Here is a 23367-nt window from a genome sequence, read left to right as displayed (position 1 = left end):
TGAATATTTTAGTTCGTGTTTCAGTTGTTTTTGTATATTAAAACTAAACAGGAGCTCTGCAGGATGTGAAGAATGGATCAGTTCGTTCATCCAACAACAAATTTACCCAGAAATCTGATCTGAAAACAGGAGCTGTAAATCCTGCAGGACCAGCTGTTGCCTCACATCCTGGTGAAGCTGAAACAAAGTGTCTGTGTGTCTGAGACTGTTTGTCTTCAGATTGTATTGTTTGTCTTCTCACCTACCAGCCACTGCTCTTTTATCTGAATCATCTAAAATAAACAGGGAGTTTTTTTCCCTTGGCAATGGGAGCTTAATTCCAGGGAAACTGTCACCTCTTCTAAACCTCCTGTGAAAACAAAGCAGCTGTTTACATCCTATGTAAATGTAACTGCTATTTACATTTGGTTCCTATTCTACCCAAATTTAGTATACCAAACACATGGAATCAGGTGCAAATGCTTTTTGTCTTATTTTGCGTGTTTATCCTCATGCAGATCATATTCTAATGACCCAACTGAGCAAATCTATGGGTGAAAGATATGGAAATAAAATACTTTCTATTTCTAAAGTCTTAACAAACTTTGAATTGATTGCATTCACGGTTTCTGCATCAAATTTTATTTAAAATCAGGTACAGACCCCAACCAAAAATGTCTGCAGTCAATTTGGTCTACAAACAAGAGATTGGTAACAGTGACAGATGATGCAGAGAAACACTAGAATACAAAAAAAGATTTAAAAAAAATAACTTTTTAGAAATAAAATAATAATGATGATGAAAACAGAGACAAAAGAAACTATAAAAGAAAAAGGATCATCCAAGCAAACCGATAGTAATTGAATTTTAGTCCCTCATTTGACTTCTTGAACTACCTCTGGTTTTCCTTCCAGTGAGATATTCTAGAAATCTTATAAATGGGGCATCAGGGATCATCCTGTTCAGAAGTTTGAGATTCTCTCTATGGCTGAGTCCTGTTGCTACACTGGAAGTTAATCTTATCTGTTTTTGGATCAATACCACAGAGTTAGACGGTAGGTAGAGAACCTCCAATATCATAGAAACATCATTCACTTAGGTAGGTAATATAAAATCCTCTGTGATGCACAGAGGATGCACAGATCCGTCTTCCTGCTTCCCATGAGTCTGTCTCCTCGTTCTACTGGAGAACCCTCCATTAAGACTTCCTCCATCAACCTCCTCACTGCTTGGGCTGCTCTCCTGGTTCATGCATCACTCAGCACCTCTCACAACCCCCCTGGAAGAAATAGACGGATCCCCCCCCTCTCTATCTCTCCAGCTTAAAACACTGCCACCATCTTTCCCACAGCAGACCAAGTATCTTCTCCATTTTCCTGTGAACCATTTATTTATTCCCTTGTATCAGTAAACTCTTTAAATCCTTGTTGAGTTAAAAAGAAAACTTTAATGTGAGACCAAAGATGTCCTCTCTCTTCAGCCAACAGCAGATGCTGAAGGGAACACAACATCCCAAAGTAAAGCACTGAGCATTCATGCTGTTGATAACCGGTCATGAAGGAGAGGATCCATCGTCTCAACATCACTCCTCCGTCATAACATTATAACATTAGTAATCCTGGTCTGTGTTGCTCTATATTGATGTCAGCAACTGTATCATGAGATTAAGAAATCACATGACTTGGCTAAGTGCTTTGATGACCTCTGGTTTAAGAGGTTATTTCAGCCGCACAGCATCCGACACCAAAGGTAAAAAAAATCAGAAAAAAGAATCACAGAGGAACTGAATTCATTATTAAAAGATTAACAGAGTCAAACCAGCGGAGCTACTCCAACAATCAGCGGTCTTTGGTCAGAGCAATTTGAACCTGTGTTTTTTAGAACAAGCTGTAATTTATTTTTCTGTTAATTTTAGTCTCCACATTTACGCTAAGCAGATTTTCCCAGGATTTTCTAAAAGTCATATAAAAAGAAACTGCATTTTTTACAAAAAAGTAAAAAAAAAAATTAAAAAAAATCAAACTGGTTAAGAAATAGAGTATAAATGTTTGATTTTATTAGAAATAATTTTAAAATTTTCTATCCCACAACAACAAAAAAGAATTCTCTAATATTAAATTGTTTTTTAAGCTTTAAAACATTTGGAAAGTGTTATACATTGAGGAAATAAAAACCCAGGACCTTCTCATGATGGACAAATGATCTCTTCTTTAACTTTTATTTTGCAGTGCAGAGAAGCTGTGGCGGTGAAGTTGACTTCAGAACATCCTGATGCTGAACTTCTTTTCAAAGACCTCTAACTGGGTCTAGAAGTTTGGAGTTTTCTGACATCGTAGAATCAAAGAAATGAGGAAATGTAACAGCAGCAGCAGCAGCAGCAGGATTGCTGCAGGAGGAAGAGGATGACTGAGCAGTGGAGATGCAGGGATGCTTCCTCAGGTTCCTTTTTTATCTCCTCTCTGTGTCACAGCTTCAGCTTCCTTCAAGAGTCAGATTAAGAGATTCCAATGGAACGAAACCATGCATAAAGATTCGGGACAAACGATCAGGTCAGTTTTACATCCATAGAAAGTCTCAAACATTCAATCCTGCTCCTGCTACTTCCTGGATTCGGGCTGCGGCGTCGGATTATTCCAGGAATCTGGGAATGCAGCCCTCCAACTCCGCCATCTCAGGCCAGTTATCGTATTTGTTTTTGGATGAGTCGCTCTTAATGTACTAGAAAACACAAACAGATTCAGTTTTAGAGCAAATACAGGAGTCAGTATAGCAACGTTTTTGTAGAGACCTGTTCAGGAGGAGCACAAGACAGTTCTGCTAAGGTGACAAATTTGCGGAAACTTTGCTTTTAGAGCATATATCTGGAAAGTTTCACAGACTTCTCAAAATAAAATAAGTGTCAAAACTCATACCAACCAAAAAGAAAAAAACACAACTTTTTATCCTGGGTTCTTTGCACTTTCTTCCTCAATTCAGGGTCTTTATACTAATTGGTGTAGGAACTTAGTGGTGGGTGAAAATACATCCAAGCCTGCCTTCATTTTCATGCAAACGGGAGTATGAAGAGAAGGTGTGATGATGACGTCCATATTCAGGCCGTCCTTTGGTGAATTTTTTTTTGTATGATGAAAGCGTGAAAATATCTGCCTACAGCAAACTTTCAGTATAAAATCTCCACACTGAAGGCCAGACGACACCTGAAATCCAACAGAAGTCAAACTACCAGACCTGTGAAAAACCTGAAGACCTGCAGGGGAGGAAATTCAGTCATTTGATCCAGGCCTGTTGGAGCAGCAACACATATGCAGGTCAGCAGCCTTTAAAGATGTTTGCAATCTGCAATAGCTGCTCTATATTACCTACAGTGCAGGTTAAAGTCAGGTGTCAAGGTCACTGCACTACAGAAAATGTACAAATAAATAATTTTTTCTTAAAATAAGTGCATTTTTTTCTTGAATTGAGGAGGTAAGCGAATCACTTTGCAAATGGAACAAGACTATTTATAAAATAATAAAAAATATTGCATTGTCATAATTCAATTGCATATTATCTAATTATTTTATTTTAAGAATAAAAGGAATCATTCCATTGGCAAATCATCTTATTTACCCACTCAAATTAAGGGTTAATAAACTTAATATAAGACATTTTTACTTATTTCTAGATTGTTTTTGCTGTGTGTCCTGAAGTGTTCAGGGGAACCAAGAGACACTATTCTGGTCTTTTTAGATGCATACCGGTAAATATATATGAACATATATATATATGAACACAGCCATGCTGTTATTTGCACAATTTCTCAACTGGGCATTTCAGTTTCATTTCCTTTCTATTCTATTCTTTTTTGTTCTATTCTATTTTATTCTATTCTATGTTTCCCCATCAGTCTTGTCGCTCTGGAACAAGACATTGGTTTGATTCAGGTGGTTTGATGAAGGAAGCTTGTAAGAGCTGTAAGATATTAGCTGTGGAGGTTTGGAGTTTAGATCTTTTCCTGGTTCACTTGAATTCAACTGATGACTCTCTAAGGAGGAAATTCAGTCGTTTAAAGTCAGATGTGTTCAGAAAGTGCTGCTTTAGGAATCTTCTCTAGGTGAAGCTTGTCATGTCACCATGAGCTGAAAAACAACTGTTACCTCTCTGCCAGTTTTTTTCTGAGCATCATGGTCATTGAATTATTTCCACCTAATGACTTTACCTTCTCAAAGTTGCTCTTCTCTGCTACTCCTTTCCCACCAACAAACACCCAGTTATCGCGGTATCCCAGAGCCCGGATCGTGGAGCTTCCCAGACCCTCAATCAGCCCCCTGGCTTCATCGTTTAAGCTGTACAAACACAGGAAAAGGATAAATCAATAAACCTGCTTAATAATAGTAAATAAAGAGACATACTTCCTTTCCACATTTCACAATAACAAGCATTCAGTTACTGAAGAAAAAACAAGACTTAGATTAATTTGTCATTTTGTTTACACAAGTTTACAACAAAAAGAAACGCTTAAAACAGCTCTCTGGACAATTTCAGCCTTGAAAAAATAGTAAAAAATAATAAAGAAAAAACAGTAATAAACATACTACTGTAAATTTCTAGTTCTAACATTTTCATGTTTGGTTTTTTTTTCAGAAAGCTGCTTATTTTATGCATGAAAATATCTTCTGATATATATATATATATATATATATATATATATATATATATATATATATATATATATATATATATATATATATATATATATATATATATATATATATATATATATATATATAAATAATAATATTAGTAAATGTATGTACCTATTAATATTAATTAACTCTTTTTTGACCACTCAGTTAAATACTTTGAAAATCAAAATTTCAGGTCAATAGTGTTACTGGAATCCAGGACAAGACCTTATTACCTTTGCAACATTAAAAAAAATAAGGATATTTTATGACAAAAATGTATTATTGTAATAAGAAGAAACACCAACTTAACCAAATATATTAAGAAAAATAGCAAAAGTGTTTCTGTAAGAAATTGCAGAAAAACCCTCTGGGAGTGAAAGAAATATTTTTTTTGTACAATATAACCTTAAAGCATTAATGCTGATACTGGCACTGACATTTTTTAGTTTATACACCTAAATATAATTGTTAACTAAGCTTATTAACTTTTTAAATTCACTTTCTGACTTTTCAATTAGCTTTTTACATTTATTTCTTGACTTGTTAACTTTTTTCCAACTTAATATACAGTAGGTAATAAATCATTCAATGGTTCATCTAATTGGTCAAATGGAGAAATATGATGTACATGTAGCAGCATCTTTGCTCAAGGGCTGGATATAGATCTTGTGCTTCTAGACCTCACTAAGGGACGGAGGGACTCTATTTGTAAGGTTTATGCAAATCATCAAAAATGCTAAATGCTAACTTGCCCTATAAAGGGATAAACCTACCAATCAAATAATTTATGCATTCAATTTTTTTTATTTTATGAGTAAATAAAATACTGGGTAATAAATACATATGAATAAAAATTAAATAGTTTGGTTTAATTTGACTGTTATTTGTTTTTTAGTACATGTTTTGTCTCATGTCTGAGGTGAATCATATGATCTGTGAGGAGAGTCTGATGGTGGCACAGTTAGCTCCCAGCTGATGAAACAGGGCGTGTTTGTTAACAAAATGATTAAAACTGTTAATCCCAGATTGTTCAGATTGACATCTTCAAACGGAGAAGTTCACTTCCAGTTATAAAGAATTAGATCATGAAGGAATGCTTCATAGCCATTTTACAGAGAAGAACAGGTTTAAAACAAGGTGACATCTGTAACTGCACCAACAACTGGATGATCACAGTGATCAATCAGAATAACTGCAGCTGTGGAGTATTTATGTTGGTGATAAAAAGATCAAAAAGAGGTGATTTATCTGGGTATTCAGAATTAGGGCGAGTACGACCAACAATCATTTCAGAAAAATAAGAGCAAGACAGAAAGTCATCATCTGATGCTGATGTAAGGGGATTTCGTCAAAAAGCCAGTTAGACATTTTGTAAGCTAATCAAAAGCATCAGCAGCGACTGAAGGACGTTTGGCATCATGAAATAATTTTTTTTTAGCTTTTAATAAGGTAAAAATAAATAACTTTGCTGTCAGCAGATTAAAGCTTTTCTTTACAGATGCAACGTGTTTAAGGATAGTTTACTTTGTGGATCCCTCGTCGAAGACGGCCATCAGAACCACAGAACCGGTCTCAATGCTCTTCAGGAACTCGATCAGAGGTTCCACTTCTGCAACAGAAACACATCAGCATCAGGACCGGTTCAGCTCAGACCCAGTCTGCTTCCAGACGACGGGGACTTACTGCCGCTGTACATGTTGAAGTGATCCGACTTGAGTAGCTCTCCGGTTTTACCTGCAGGACACAGATCAGGTGAGATCAGCCTGAAGCTGACGAAACAGCAGAGAGGAAACTACCTTCTTCAGAGCAGATTTTTCTCACCTATCTTTATTAAAAAATACCACAAATATCTTTATAAAACATTGATTTTTCATGATTTAAAAGCAAAGCATGACAAAGCAGTTATTTTTTGTCTGCTACAGAGTGATGAGGGCAGGCTTGGGTGTGTAATGAGGAAATACCAAACTATGCAGTTAACGAAACTGTAGGAAATTAATAAACTAGCAGCAGGTTCTGCAAAAACCCAGATCTGGACCAGAACCAACCCTGCTTCCCTCGGGTCATTATGCGAGAAAACCATGACTGGAGAACCTGCTGCAACTGAAGCTTCCCCACAGAAATAAAACAGTAAACCAGGAATCTACAACATTTTCCGGGCCAAGGACCCCAAACTGATGGTGAGATGGAGCGGGGACCCTCTAATTATATATATTGAATGAAATAGTGTTACATGTATATTAAACTGGTCCTATAGTCACTCTATTACAGATGGAGTCATGTAACGAAAATAATTGGGATTATTAAAGTATTTCTGATTCCTGGTTGATGGGACAGGTGTTGTGAATGAAACGGTGCCCAGCTTGAAAGAGCTCCTGTGTGTCGCTGAATGTGAGCATTGATAACTGAAAGACATCTTCTGCCTCCATTTATCTGTTTACTACAGTTTTGAATTCATGTTAATGTGGATTTAAAGACATTTCAATTAGTGGACTTTCGCGACCCCCATGCAGTACCTCCGTGGACCCCCTGGGGTCACGGACCCCCTGTTGAAGACCTCTGCATTAAACTCTAAATCTATACTTTGTTGAGATTATAATATCTGGGCAACTGGAGAAAAAAAAAAGATAAGGAGTTATTTTTAGTTTTGCTGTTTAGCAATAATCAGATAAAAGAGAAAATGATGAGAAAAACGACAAACATATCAGATTGGTTAAAAAAAGTGGGGAAAGTGCAAAAAGTAAACAAACTATAAAGGGTTTCTGCAGCAGCGATGTATGACAGTGATGGCTTCTGTAAATCATCTATTAACTTTTAAATTAACTTTATTAACAAAAACCCCTTTAACAGAGGAAGATCCTGTCAACACAAACTGTTTAGCAGTTCCATAATCATTTTCTTCAGGTTATTATTTGTAATTTATTCCCACATATTTTAATTTAATTTTGACATCAACTTTAAAAAGATATTTTTATGAAAAGAAAATAACCATTATATATTTCTTCTAAATTTCCCTCATAGTCCTTTGAAGCAAATATTTTCTGGGTTAGAGTTCTACTTTTTTAAAGGTCCTGGATTACATTTTGTCAGATTTAATGGATCCTCAGGATATTGAGAGTTTTAAAGGCTCTTAAAACATGAATCCTATTAAGTTACAAAAACAAGCCTTAATGAGACGGCTGTCAACAAACAATGGGTAAATATTTTTCAACACGATTTTTTTTTATTATCAATTATTTAAAAAAAGGTTTCAAAGTAAAACAGAAACTATTCACTTAAACTTAGACTTAGACAGACTTTATTGTGATTTTGTAGACACAGAGAGTGTATACAAAAAGACATTTCGTTCAGTACAGCTCTCAAGGCTTTCATTTTCAAAAGTGCAGCAGTGATAAATGTTAACATACCGGTATACGAGTTACAGTTTCAACATTCAGGTTTTTTGTTTATAAATCCCATTTTATAAAATGTTCAGCAGTCTAATGGCAGTGGGGACTGCTTAATGTTGTACAAAATGAGGTTTATAGAGAAAAACAATTCAGGGGACGTGGAAAGCTGACTGACCGTTCATCACTACGATGTTGATTCCACTTCCAGCGTTGTTCAAGGTGGTTCCTAACACCCTGCATCAAAGAAACACTGTGAGTCACATGTGAACAACATCACCTGCAGAGACATGAAGAACCAGAGAGAACCCAAACATGGAGAACGACCACGACTGCAGAGACAAACAGAGCAGATGGACCCAAACCCAGAAGAGGAGAGAAGAGTCTGAGACTGGAGCTCCTACAGTTCTCCATTGAGACAGATCTTTGGAGGAACAACGTTTGCAGCTCCACTCTGGACGGAGAAGCTGAGCTGGTTGGATGGACAGACGTTCTCCTTGGAGCACGGTCCCTCTGCAGAGAAGGAGAGGCAGGTCAGTTCTCCAGCAGCTCTGCTTGGTCTGTCAGGTTCAGCTGTGACTCACCTGGTTTTTTGGTTCCCTCCATTGAGCTCTGATCAGAACCGAATGAATGTTTACTTAAACCTGGAAGAGAAGAAACGTTTAATTGATCTGCTTATTGAGAGTCTGTCAGATCTGATGATCTGGAATCATTTAATGGACTCTGCATGGAAGTCGAGCTTTTTTAAAAGCATCAAATCTTCTAAATTCTGCAAAACCAACCAAACAAGATGATATTCCTAGGAAGCCTCTCTTAGATTTAGATCTCATGATTTGATCCATTTAAAACAGAATTTTATGAGCTCCATTCACAAACGCACTGTGGTCCAGACCTGGAAAACCTTTTCAGAACCCCTGAACTGATCCCTATTAATAAAAACAGGAAGCTTTGCAGCATCTGCAGCTTCAGCTGGTCCCACAGGAGCAGAATTAACCCACAGAGAGGCAGGAGATGTGGGGGGTTCTGACCTTTGATTGGGTCGGTGTAGAGCTGCATGACGACAACAAATATAAACACCAGGAGGATGATGAGCGTCAGCGTCTGAAAAAACCCTGATGGAGACAAAAAAATCAGTCTGAGACATTTCAGAACATCTGCAGCTAAATTTAACATGGAGGAGGCAAGTAAACAGAAACGTCTTCTGGTCGGATTCTGATCCAAAAAACTTATTTCTGCAGCAGGAGGGCAAAGCTTTGGAAAAAGCCAAAATTCTGATTCTAGTTTTCTCTACAGATTAAACTGCAGGGAAATTAAATGATTAAAAAAATATTTCACATATCCTAGATATTATTTTTTGTTTTACAAACTTAATCACTTTCATAAAGGTCAAATTATTGAGAAAAATTTACTAGAAACATTGTAATAAATTCAGTGTGATAGATTTCAGATTCATGACTCTGGTGCAGATTTAAGTAAACTCTGAAAAGTAAATATAATTCTATATCTTTAGTTTAATTCTTTGGTTCTCAGTCTTTTCCTCGATTGTGTCTTCCTTAATTTAAATTAAATAACGTGCCCTTCCTCCACCTGATCTTTTCAACAAGTAACCAACAGCAATAAACCATATTGAGATAAAATAAATGAGTCTTCTTTTAAATCACAAACCTACATCTTTTAAAATGTAATAATTTTAGGTTTAATTGTTTATTTTACTGTAATCAGAGTTTAACATTGAAGTCAACATTTTTTTTATTTTAAATTACCTCTCAAAGCTGGTCGTTCATGCAGTTTATGTTTAACAGGCCTTCCCTGTAATTGCCATAAGCCCCACCTAGGGGGCGCCCCCTCATTCCAGGAACCACTGGTTTAATCTGATCATCTCTGTCTTTTGTCCAAATGTTTATATACCGGTACTTCTTATTGTGACTTTCCATAGTAATAATCCAGATAAAAATTTAAAGGGTAAAAGACTCAAATTTAATCCATCAGCTGCATCTGAAATCATTCAATCCATAGGGAGTCGTTAGCAAAGCAGAAGAGCGTGATCAGTTGCCATGATCAGAGCTGTGTGAATAGTGCTGGTAGTAGAGAGGAAGAGGAAACATGATGTTTCCTATCATGGTTCCTTTAACATTATTAAGGAGCGACAAGGATTCCCAAAATCCTTTGCCTGACAGTGTCACAGCCAGTGATGCTGGCTGTGACACTGTTTAATTCTGTGACTCCATCCTGGATAGAAACATTAGCTGTGCTGCTGCCATCAACGCCTTTGTTAATAAATGTTGGAGATCTGCCTGTTTTTGACTGTAGTCCTGTTTCTCTGACTGTGACTGGCTGGATGTGCTCTCTTCATCCTCTGACATGGGAGCTGGCTCGGAGCTCGTCTGCCTGGCTGTGTGTTTCCTGGACGGGGTCACCTTTTACAGCTGCTTTTTGTATCTCTGCTTCTGTCTCCCAGTCGGCCTCAGCAGATGCCCGCTCACACTGAGCCTGGTTCTGCTGGAGTTTTCTTCCTGTTAAAGGGGAGTTTTTCCTCTCCACTGTCGCTACAAGCATGCTTAGTGTGAGGGATTGAATCCTAGTCAATGAGTCGATGCAATCAACTGGTTTTCCTTTGATAGAAAACTTTGAATCAATTTGACTGGAAGATCTGGTGAACTGGAAAGTGCCTTGAGATGACATGTGTTGTGAATTGGCGCTACATAAATAAGCTGAATTGAATTAAATTGACACATCCTGGGGTTCTGTTTCAGAGTCGGTTAGATTTCTGCCTCCTGCAGTGACTCCTCTGACCGCCTTCTTTCGGATTGAATCATCAGGAAATGCAGCTGCGATCAAACAGGGATGAATAAAAAGCTTTTAAACTTACATCTGATGAGGCTGGATTTATTCCCGATGTTTGGTTTTCCTGAAATATAAAAAAAAATGTTGACATGAGTGTTGAGTTTTTCAGGAAGAGCAGGTCAAACAGGATGAAGGGCGGAATCATCATCCTCTGCAGCAGGCGGATCTGATGGTGACGGTTCAGAGCAGGTTTAACGTGGAGATAATCTGAGCTCCTGTGTTTAAGACGTGAATATTTATTTCCTACAGAAAAAGAATCAAGAGGATTTGAGACAAAGGTTTATTTTACGGTTCAGTTTTCATCCTTTTTCACCATTGCTAATCAGTGTGAAGATACTAATGGATTTGAAGACCATTTCTATGGTATATCTTTATAAGAGAAATTTAAATAAATAAACAAACAATATTTCAAAATAATCAATGTGCTCATCCAATGAGCTGTTTTCTGAACACACTTGGATGTTCTGCACAGATAATCCTACCAAACTGTTTGGGATTTTTCTGGTTTTCCTGAAGGCACCAGCTGTACAGACTAAGAAAGCTGTCAATAAAAACGGATGCTAATAACATACCTATATTTTTTCCTTGTTTCAGTTCATATATCCATCGGACATCCAATGTTTTTAAACAAGTTTAGAAATTAAAACTTTGCAACAAAACAAGTAAAAACTGCAAATTTCTGGCTACAAATCTACCCCTGAATTAGCTGTTACACTCCTTACCAGAGGGAGGCAGTAATGAGCCTGAAAGTTGTTCACCAACCTCAGTTAACGAGCGTTAACAGAGGCTGGTCTGTTAACCATTAACTGAAAAGTTATATCTTCGTTGAATTGTTTTCAACTCATGCACAGTATAACCCTTGACTTGTGGTTCGGTTTTTCTTCTCTTTCCTTCTCTGCCTTAAAACCTGGCAAACATTTTTCCGGCCCATTACTGCCCTCACCTGGTGAGGAGTGTAAGAGCTACATCAGCGGTTGTAAAACTGTGATTTGTACTTATGTCGTTGCAAAGCCTTCCACCAGACTGTAGAGCAGCTGAGCGGCTCCTTTAGTGAAAGACTTTTACATCCTGATTGTAAAAAAGTCCCTCTGATCCCTGCTGCCAGCAGACTCTACAATGCGACACTACGGCAATAACTTGTGCAGTATCCTGTTTCCTCATATTTGACCCCCAGTGCAATAACTATATGTAAACATTATCATCCATCTATATAAATACCCATGTAAACACCTTGTGCAATAACCCTGTATAATGATCCTACTATATACTGTAAAAAAAAGCTGTCATATGTGGACACAGTGTATATATCCGTGCACCTTTTTCTTCCTTTTGCACAGTCCTCTCCTTTGACTATTTGAGCTGATGTAACGAGTACATTTCTTCTCTGTGAGATCAATAAAGTCAATCAATCCATCAATAAACTTTTTTTTTCACAGATAAAATTCTTATTTCACATTTTTATTAGTTGACAAAAAGAAACTAATAAAATAAGATTTATTTATGTTTCTTAACACCAATGCAAAGGTTTTTATTGACTGCTATCTTACGCCATGATGCTGCCTCTGTGCCGGGCGGAAGGACGGACATTTTCCCCTAAGTCTGGAGGTGGAAGCACCTTCTCCTCCAGGTTTCTACAGGTCTGATTCCCCCGAGAAACAAACATCCTCACTATTCATTCACAAAGTGAACAAGCAGAAGAGAAAAATCCAACCTGTAGCTGACTGTGAGCAAAGTTTTCCACTCTATGTTCAACTACTTTCATCCTCTGCTAAATAACAGAGTTTTAAAGAAAACCACTAAGTGACTGAACTCCTGGAGATGGTGGATCACTGAACCTGGATTCTTATCCCTGAGCAACAGAAGAAAGGAGCTGCTGGTACCAGATGGAGGAGGCTTCAGAGAAAACCAGAACCTTGACCTGATGATAGAGATCATCTCCTGATTTCCATTGCTCATCCTGCAAAGGAAGCTCCTTTCTGTTTTTCCGTAAAAATTCAAAAAAATATCCACTGGACTTGGTTTTCAAGATTTGAAGACGTTTCGCCACCTCTCCAGGAAGCTTTCTCAATTCAAATCAACTCAATTCGAATCAGGATCTGCATCTTTCATCAGGATCCGAACTTTATGACCAAAGGAGAGGGTTGGAGCCACCTAGAGCTCTTTGAAGCAGAGCTTCAGCTTTCAGCTCTGCCTCCACGTCACTCTGCAACATGACAGCAGGATACTGAACCTCTTTAGGAGAGGAAAGAAATCCTGCCTCTACCTTTTGATCCAAGCAGAAGTAAAGTAAGAAAGCAAACTTTAATTTTATAGTACTATTTCCGAAGGCGCCTCATATGATAAAAAACATAGCGGTTAAAGCGGTAAAAACAAGTAAAGCAAAGATAAATTAATGAATAAGATGATTAGCTGCTGTGAAAAGCTTGTGTAAACAGTCAAATTTTTAGCTGCATTGTAAAAGTGTCCACAGAGACCACAGCTCAGAGGACCAACCAGGATCAGATAGATCAGCGCCAGATAGAAAAACTCCTAGGAACTAGTGTTGATTTCGTTAACGAAAACTAAACGAAAATATTTTCGTCAACGCACATTTTTCACCGAACGAAAACTAGACGAGACGAGACGAAAATCCCCACTAATAAACAATAACTGGGACTAAATCAGAAATAATTTTCGTGGACTAATAAAGACGAGACGAAAGTGCAGTTCGGTAAATAAAGACTGGACTAAAATCTATGGACATTTTAGTTCACGAACAAAGACGAGACGAAAATTATATATTATTATTTTATGTTTTTTTCAAATCCTGTCTCGTCTCCTCCTCCGCCTCCTCCTCGTCAGCTCCCGCACACCCACTTTCACACCTGGAGCGGGCGGTGTAGGTACCAGATTGACTCGGGCTGCCAGATTGACTCGGGGGCCTGCGCCTTTTGAGATGCGTCAGAGCGTCCGCCATCTTAAATGTGGCAAATCTGCAGTTTCTCAGTCACTTAAACAGTATCAGAGGGACTTTAATCTCTGAATATACTTTGTATTCGTAGTATTTTTGGTTTTGTAATATTACAAGTTTATTTTTTGTATCCCTTTAGCTTCATTCTCCTGAATTTATTCTCGTTACAAATGCAGACCGCGGGCTCAATGTAGTGTGTTTGAGTGGCATTGCCATAATGTCACGTCATCGGGAGGCGCAAGGCCCATGGCGAATTCGGTGACGTCATCAGAAGGCGCAGGGACCATGGAGAATGTCTTCGTAAAATTGTCCGTTTACAAACAGCAATCCCGCTTTCGAATAAAACCTACACCCCGCTATAATTACTTTAGTAAGCTGTCCAGACCAATCAAAATGTTTTGCGCAATTGTGCAAACGTTAAAACAATTATGTATTGTGACGTCATCAAAAGGCGCAGGCCCCCGAGTCAATCTGGCAGCCCGAGTCAATCTGGTACCTACACCGGCACAGAGTAGCCTACTCTGGGGCTCAGGAGAAAGAGGAGACGTGCTATATGGACACATTTTCGCTTCATTTAAGTGGAGAACAAAACCAAATGCTTGATTTTAGTGGAAGGGAAGGTATGTGGCGACATGATAGCTGGAAAAAACACAACAAACCTGAAGAGACACGTCGCAGTTCACCACAAAGACATTACGGTAAGTTAACAGAAAGATTGGTGGTGGTTGTTTATAATGTAACATTAAATCAACGGCTATAATGTCCCAATGATAAACTAACTAATGTTGGCTAACTTCCATAGCATTTAGTATCCAGGCTGGCTACGTTACGTTAGCTTGTTAGCACGTAGCGACCGTAGCCACTTGTTGATAGAATTGTATGTGAAGTTAAATGCTAACTTAGATATGTTATACTGGCCGGGCAGATATAGTTTCAGTTAAATTGCAAGTTTGATTAAAGCAGACAGACGTTTTAGGTAATCTAGGAGCTGCAAGTGAACTATAATTAACACAAAACACCTTGGCAGCTACACATGTATGCTAAATGCTAAAACGAACTGAAACTATTTATCAGGATAAGACAAAATAAAAATAATATGCCACACATAATTCAGAGCAACTTTAACCTAGATTTTCATATACAAAATAGTCATTGCTAGGGGAACCACTGCAGGGATGTCTTTATTTGGTGACATAAAATGCTGCTCTGTTTATCTGCATATTACTATTACAAGAACATTTGATTTGAATTGGCATCAATATTAATACAACCAAAATGCATGCACACATAAAAATGTCTGCAATTTATTCCTGCATAAAATGATAGTTAGGTTGATTGTATGAGTTTGAAATGGATGGTCAAATGTAGTTTTTACAGAGACTTAGTTTTTGTTAAGGAAAAAAAGAAACCTATATGCTACTTATACACTTGGAATTCCTGTTATGCTGTGCATCTATCCTGACATTTTATTAATTTCTGTTCCAGATTAAAGATACACCACCACCAACAACAACCTACCAGCCACCCAGAAACAATGACAGGCCAGCTAAAGCTGGAAGGAAAGCACTTTTGTTGTATCAGTTGGAGTTTTTTTTTTTTTTTTTTTAACAACATTGACCTCAAATCTATTTATTTTATTATTCTATGTGAACTAGCTTTAAACAGCCAGCACTTGTGTTAAGTTCATAAGACACTTAATTTTATTTATTTGTTTCCCTTGTCAGGTGTATTTTATTTGCTTTAATGCAAGCATTTGTGTTTGTGTCTTTGAACCTTAACAATGTTCAAAATAAATATGCAAATATTGTCAGAACATCTTCCATGTCTGCATGTGTTCCTTAAAATTGTGTTTTTTATCAAAAAGATGAGAGAAAATGTTGAAATAATTTTAGGAAATCTTAAACGTTATCTGCTGACAAAAAAGTAAAAGGTTAAAATTATGTCCTGACTAAAACTAGACTAAAATGTTGACAGTTTTTGTTGACTAAAACTAAACTAATAAAATTATGTTTTCTTGGACTAAAATAAAGACTAAAATGCTTGACTTATAGTCGACTAAAACTAGACTAAATAAAAATGCGATGATGTCGACTAAATGTGATAAAAACTAACAAACGATGCTGAAACTGGACTAAGACTAAAACTAAATTGAAAAATGGCTGCTAAAATTAACACTACTAGGAACCACGGAAGTCAGAACCTCAGAGGAGAGAAAGCCGGATCAGATTACATCATCATGCCGTGTCTTCAGTTCATCTCTGAGAGCTGTGGTCAGGTCTCTTCTTCTAATCTCATGGATTCAGACTGTTTGGAGTCAGCCTGCTAGGATATGTCATGGTGGACGTCTCCAGCACAGCTGATGACAGCATGTGACGTCTGCCTTGGCTGGAGCAGAGCCGGCCAGAGAAGAAAGGGGGAAGATCTGGAGCAGCTTTGAAAAAAGGAGCCCGGTGACCTCAGAGGAGCCTCCTTCTTCTCCTCTTCAGAACGGAAACATCAGAAAAGACGACCAGCTTCTGCTCAAACTTTTCCTCTTAAAGTTTTGAGTCAAACTTCATCAGGTTTCTAAAAAAAAAGCTTAGATGTTTCCACCTCTACTTCAAATGCAAAGCTGACATCAACGAGGAAAACAGTCACTGAGATATTTTAACTAATATGACATAAAATTATTGGAAGTAAAAAGCTGGACTTTCAGGTTAATTCTGTCTTTAGTTCTGTTGGAACATCGCCTCTTTTTTTCATCTGATGTTTGTTTTAAAGGGACAGATCCAGTAAACAAAGATCGTCACTTCAAACAACCTCATTCCTGCATCACAGTGAATAAAACCCAAACAGGTTTAACTGTACTATAAAAGTCATCCTTCATCAGAATCAGACCTAAAGTGATATTTCTCTGGATTCATGCATGCCTGAGCTTTCCACACAAATTCTGCTCGCTGAGCAGCAGGCATGAGAGGTCTATCTAATCTATGACACCTCGATCTATGCTGTTTGTAAGAAACCAAGAGGAGCATAAACGCCCATAGTTCCAAAATATATCACTAGAACAGATTTTCATGAAGCCCTTGCCAGTAAAGCTCACACATAGAATTAAGTAATGGTTCTACATATTACATACATAGAACAGGTTCAGCTGTTGTTCTTTATTTTTAATAACATAGAAGACGCCTAAATGACTGCAAGGAAAAACTCTGCCCCATAAAATCTAGAAACTGATTTATAAAATAGCAGTAATCCTGCATTAGTCATCTTTATGGTATGTTGTTGAGAATAAGTTGTTGCTGTATTTTTGTTGTCAGTCTTTTGTTAATATAATGACTTTAAAATGACAGAGTAGGAATCTGTGTTAACACTGATAACGAAGAACAGCATTTCAACGTCTCTACAAGCAGCAGTCAGGAGATGTCAAAACGACTGAATTCAAAGCATAAATTAAAGCTCTGACTTTCCTTAGGTTTATTAAGTCAATAATTTAAAGAAAAAACATTTAGAAATGTAGATGAATGAAGCAACTTTTGTTCTGGATTGTTAAAATGGCCGCAGCGTGGCCCTGCAGTAGGACCGACCTCCTCCTGGAAGCATCTACATTACAGGACCGCCTCTTCCCCACAAACAGAGGCAGCAAACGTTGATATTTGGCAGAGAAAACCAAAATTCTCACAGCTACTATTACTATCTGTTCTTTTTTAGCTAATGTCTTAGTCAGGCTTAGACCAGGCGAACCCAAAGTCGGTCCTTGAGGGCTGCTGTCCTGCAGGTTTTAGAGGTTTCTCTGCTTTAGCACAGCTGATTTTCACTGAAAGCCGATTTAGCCTTTGCTGAAATGCAATCATCAGAATCAGCAGTGCTGAAGCAGAGAAACCTCTATAACCTGCAGGACAGCGGCCCTCGAGGACCGACTTTGAGCATGCCTGGTCTAAGTAGTATAATGTGTTTTTCATCTGAAAGAAGTTCTTCTAACGATGAGCCCAAGCCCCAAAAGACGTGTGATGACAACTGCAGCAGCTCCTGCACATCATCATGAAATGGGCGACAGAAAGAGAAGTGGGGTCAAAGTCAAGGCAAGTGTCCTTCTACCAAGTTGGAGCAAAACAATTAATATTTGTAATGATGAATGTTCTAAAGAGCCAGGGGCAATATTTAATCATATTTATGTCTATTGTTGACTTTGGAAGGCTTAGAAACACAGATATCGAACATTTAATTTAATAAAATCAATGAGAAATACAATAAAATGTCCGAAAAGTAAATAAAATCTGTTACCTACTAACCTAAAACATTTAACTGCACTAAATGAAAAGGGAGATTTAACAGTGAAAAGTTTAGAAAGTGATATAAATCAAGATCTTTTATGAGGAGAAAAGTTCTGGCTCAGCTTTGACCAAACCTAAAGCCTTGAAGTGAAGATTTTAACGACACCAAAGGTCTGCTCTGTTTTACAGATTTTCTGCTGTTGGTGACTCTATCGTTGTTCCCTACTAATGTAGACACTAAGTCAGGCACTGAACAACTGAAACAACTGAGGATTAATTAAGAGAACGAAATCTGCTCATTATATCTTCCAAGAACAGTGCATAACTTTTATAGCTGAGTTATATAAAGAGCTGATATGTGTAATTATAGTAGGATTGCTCGACGCTCCTCTACAGCTTCAAGCTCTGACATTCAGCTGAAGATGTTTGGAGGCTCAGATTATCCATTTGTTGAAATGTTATATATAAGTTTTTAACAGCTGTAATGAGACTAATTCTAACCTAGAAGCAGACAGATCAGAAAAGGAAAAGCAGCTGAAGTCTGAGCTACACCTGTTCAGGTAACCCAGCTGCTCCTCCTAAGACCCTCAGACACCAGAGAGAGAAACCAAAGTCATGAAGAAATGAGCTGAACTGACCGACTTTCAAGGTGAACATGTTTCTTTGGTCCCGCTGCCTCACTGTGAACAGTCACTGCTGGAATCCACTGCAAACAGTATAACTTAGCTCCGCCTCCGGACGCACGGCAACATCCAATGAACAGCTGCAAACACACAGATTCATCTTTATTATCATTCTTATATCAGGGTGAGGAATGTTTTACACCTTAGTTTGCAGGAGGAGTTTACTCAGCCTGGCAGCAAACATAGTGAGAATTCAAGAACAGATGCATCAGTTTTATTAGTACTTCAGCAAGATGGTTATAAAACACATGTTAAGATGATCTGTCAGTTCAACAATGTTATAAATAGTCATAAAATAAAATAAAAACTTCATATAGCATAATTTTTTCATGTCATGATTCTGTGTTTTGAGGTTTTCAGGTTCATTTAAATGCTTTTTAATGCTGATTAACAAAACACTGCAGAGTTTTAGATTCTTTAGAGCAGGGGTAAATAATGAAAAATCAGAGGGGTCCAAATTAAGAAAATCCTCGATCAGTAAAGATCCGGAGGCATTTTTAATGATCAGTTACTTTACAAAGCATTTCACACTAAAATAAAATGCAGGTGTTTATGCATCCATCTTATACATTGATTTAATATATATATATATATATATATATATATATATATATATATATATATATATATATATATATATATATATATATATATATATATATATATATATATATATATATATATATATATATATATATATATATATATATATATATATATATATATATATATATATGTGTGTGTGTGTGTGTGTGTATTTTTAAGTAGAGAACAATCTTTCCCTTTGATTTGAAGATCATTTTCATGACTTACATCTTTAATAAAAACATTTATCTAAAAAAATGCATAAATTTAGTAATTTCTAAATGTTTTTGTCCGGATCTGGTCCACTAATCTGTAGAACCGAATCAGCTGATGAAGAGTAAACAGGATCCCAGAGGAAATAACTCTCTCTGGTCTAACAAAGCCACTCAGATCACGCATGTAGACCTCAGTTTATGGACTGTGTAACCGTCGACATTTCTGGTCTAACAGGCTCTGCAGTTTGTTCAAAGAGTCTCGCAGCACTCAAATGTTTCCAGGTCTGCTTTCTAAAGCCTGCTTTTCCTGTTCAGCCGACCTTCATTGGTATGAAGTCTTTAGTTCACCAACCTCATGTTTATTATGAATGATCTGATTATCTTTGACCTCCAGATCGTTACTTCTAAAATTTCTGAGCAATTATCTAAAATAGGGGGATCTTAATGAGTTATAATCCGGGAGGGATTTAATTCTGTAATTCTGTAGTTTAAAACTAATTTATTTTTGTTTTGTTGTGTCCTGTTTTGCCAATATAAGTCTGGGAATAGAATGTCCCAGATTTAGCTGATAACCCAACAGATTTGCTTCCACAAGGAGACCAGTATGAATTTTGCCATAAGATTTCGCTTGATAATTATATGTTTAACTTTATTAAAAACAATTTTTTTGAGTAAAATCATATACAACAGGCAGATACGAAAATGGAGGTGGGGAAAAAAGTAGAATTAAGAAAAAAATAAGAATTGAAAACATAGAAGCAAAAAGAAGACAACAGACAACCAAAATTAGCATAAAATAACTTTAAAGGCAGTAGATATCCTGTGTGGAAAGCAGAACCTTTATAGATTAAACAATATTATTCTGGGTGGTATATATCTTTAGCTGCAGCTTAGTATTAAGTATTAGTGTGAACACCTAGAACCAATCTCCCATGCCATGCATGCATGGGCATGCTCCTGTATAAAGGATTTAGAAAGCTTGATCAGAAGGAAAATGTGTTTAATAGAAGGTGTGGGTGGCCCCAGATTCACCCTATAGGGCCCTGCATAGAAAAAGAGGCGATGCAAGCCCAGGATATCCAGAGGCACCCCGGGTCCCACAGGGCTTTGACAGCAAGCCAATGTGCTCCACCGGTGGCTGGTCATGCCCAAGATGGACGAGATGAGATCTCCGGGTTCCAGAGGCCCACCACCACCAAGTGATGACCCCAAAGGGCCAGGAGGCCCAAGCCTGGACCGGCAGTCAACAGGAATGAGAGAGCGCCCACTGAAGTAACCATTCCAGCCTCCCATCCATATGCTCCTCTCATACCTATGGCTGCCAGGCAGTCACAACCCAGGTAGTCCACCCCCCTACGCCAAGTATGGTACGCCAGCCCCCCCATCACAGGTGCCAATTTGAAATGGAAACTGAAAATTGGCTCCAAATTGAAATTTTGAAATGAACACATATAAATATGGTGTTCATCAGAATTAAGTCAGTATTGAGTGATATTCTTTTTAATATCTACTTACAGCTACTTGGAAAAATCCATGGAAGAAACAGCCTTGATTTTCATCAAAACATTATGCTAATGATGGGCAGCCCTATTTTGATGACTTTCCTGATGGTCAGATGTGGAAGGATAAACTTTTTACCTGAGCTCTGGATGTGAGGTCATGGATGAAACATGTGTTCAGCCTCACCGGGGATAAACCAGGAATAAAAGAGAAAAACCTCAGCTAAAACTAAATGTGGTATTTTCTTCTTCTGGCTCTCATCCTAGGTACGGCTTTGGAAGGATCTGTTGCTTCCAAAAGAAAACTAAAACATTCGTTTAATATACTATTTTTTTTTTTACGTACTTATGTCTTGTGTTTTTACTACTATGTGTACAGCACTTATAATTATTTTAAACCTATTTTTAAAATCTGCTTGTTTTGTTTGACTTGTTCTCAGCGGAGGGCGCTGCCTCGCCCTCCCTTCCCTGAGGACATCTGTGAACCTGTCTTGTTCGGCCGGGTTGATGAACCTCTGTCAAGGAGACTGACCCTGGGAACAGTGCTTCATGGACTTACTTCGCACACACTCACATGCTCAGACATGATATTCTCCTCATATTTCTCCACTATCCCTCCTGCAAGATGTTGTGTTGCATCTTTGTTGAGGTTTTTTGCAATCTCTAACTGAATCCTGCTAAGGATTTTTAAATCCTCCCTGAAAACACATTCTTCTCCTCGGCTTTTAATCAAGTCTAAGAGGACATCTGGCAAAAAAAATATATATATATTTCCATTTTTATTTAAATTTTAACTTATTTTATTCTTTTTTTTACTTTCACTCTATTTTATTGCATTGTGTTTGTGTATTTTTCAAGCCAATAGTGTTATTGGAATCCAGGACAAGACCTTATCACTGTTGTAACATTAAAAAAATATGGACATTTTGATGGCGAAAATTAAGATCAATGTAATAACAAAAAATGCCAACTTGCCTGAATATATTAAGAAAAATAACAAAAGTGCTTCTATAAGAAATTTGTGAAAAACACTCTGGGAGTGAAAGAAACAAATTTTTTTGGTACAACACAAACCTTAGAGCTAACCTTTTTTTTTTTTTCAACTTAATTTACAGTGGGTTATATATAAATAAATGGCTCATCTAATTGTTCAATTGCCAAAATAAGATGCACAGCCATGTAGGAGCATCTTTGCTGAATGGCTGGATATAGAAACTGATGAAAAAACAGTAACTTGCCCTTTAAAGGGTTAAGGTTTTACCTTATTTCCTGCAACTGTGATATCTGTAGAGCACTTTGGTCAACCCCGGTTGTTTTACATGTGCTTTATAAATAAAGTTTGAAAAAGGATTGACTGTGAAATATTTTTTTTCCTGCTCACACTCATTGTTATCCCTTTTCTTTTTTTCCCATCTGTAGGGCAACACCTTTCATGGCAGGAAGCCACGGAGGCCGCGCCGCCCCACGTTTAATGTCTGTGGTTTTTCATTCTGTGTGTTTCTGTCTTCTGGAAAGAAACTGAATTTCCCCTCGCAGATTAATAAAGTATTATTGAATAGTTATGCAAATTAAAATAAACATTTTATTAAAACATCTGTGATCTTTACACGTAAAGAATTATGATAAAGAAAAAGATTCATATTCATATTTTTGTATAGTTCAAAATAGAACTGGTTCTTAACCTAAAGTTGTCATTTAATTATTAATAAAATTTACTTACTGTTTTCTTTTTTTGCTTCAGAGAAGAAGTGTCTCTTTTCTCAACACGACCAAAATACAACAGGATTAAAAAAGTGAAGTTTTAAGAGCTTCCCATTTTTCAATTTCTGCTAGTTTTCTTACTTTCAATCTTAACTGCAGGACAGCTCTCACCTTCTCAACTCACACTAAAACATTCCTGCATACCCATATGAAGTGTTTCTGCCGTCAGCCTTAATGCCTTCTGTTTCTCAGCTCATCCAGTTCTGTCTTAAACTTGACCTCTTTAGAAACTGAAAGTAAACCTGCCTAGCGACACTATGAGTCAATGCAATGGGATCACAGCATTCAGGGTGTGTTAATGTCAGAGTTCAACCCAGAAGGGGAAAACTTTTTAAAAACAGGTGTACTGTAACCAACATTTACAACTGTGGGATTTTTTTTTTTATTGCAGTTGGTATTGAATAGCCTGGGCGCCATTCCGAACTTAGCCCCGCCCACAACGTTTGAGTTTGGGAAGTTTGGTCTGGCATTGCTCAATAGTAGCACGAGTATGCTGGCACAAAATCTGGCGGGCAAATCAAATTGTCAGGGCGGGCTTTATACGATG

The 23367-nt window shown here is 37.4% G+C and overlaps 1 protein-coding gene across 1 annotated transcript; it reads right to left on the bottom strand.

Annotated features, from left to right (window-relative positions):
* Positions 1–2168: 2168 nt before the first annotated feature.
* On the bottom strand, positions 2169–23009 carry LOC119781628 (protein FAM3C-like). Its single transcript, XM_038282167.1, has 11 exons — positions 22780–23009; positions 18716–18840; positions 10900–10938; positions 9059–9142; positions 8615–8674; positions 8435–8543; positions 8209–8267; positions 6331–6381; positions 6172–6256; positions 4179–4305; positions 2169–2698 (listed from the first exon to the last, which is right to left on the bottom strand). Exons 2-11 carry the CDS (start codon positions 18732–18734, stop codon positions 2609–2611), a joined length of 723 nt encoding a protein of 240 aa, XP_038138095.1. The 5' UTR covers positions 18735–18840; positions 22780–23009; the 3' UTR covers positions 2169–2608.
* Between the last annotated feature and the right edge of the window lie 358 nt (positions 23010–23367).

The sequence above is a fragment of the Cyprinodon tularosa genome, unplaced genomic scaffold (genome assembly GCF_016077235.1).
Source record: "Cyprinodon tularosa strain WSP-4 unplaced genomic scaffold, ASM1607723v1 ctg180, whole genome shotgun sequence".
NCBI lineage: Eukaryota > Metazoa > Chordata > Actinopteri > Cyprinodontiformes > Cyprinodontidae > Cyprinodon > Cyprinodon tularosa.
The sequence above is the reverse complement of the archived record's forward strand: the minus strand, read 5'-3'. Positions and strand labels throughout refer to the sequence as shown.

Excerpts from the sequence above, each read along its gene's own strand:
- LOC119781628 (XM_038282167.1), bottom strand. Across the intron at positions 9,143-10,899 it reads TAAATCCAGCCTCATCAGAT|GGTTTTTTCAGACGCTGACG; the intron begins GTAAGTTTAAAA and ends TGTCTCCATCAG. Across the intron at positions 8,268-8,434 it reads ATCTGTCTCAATGGAGAACT|GGTGTTAGGAACCACCTTGA; the intron begins GTAGGAGCTCCA and ends TCTTTGATGCAG.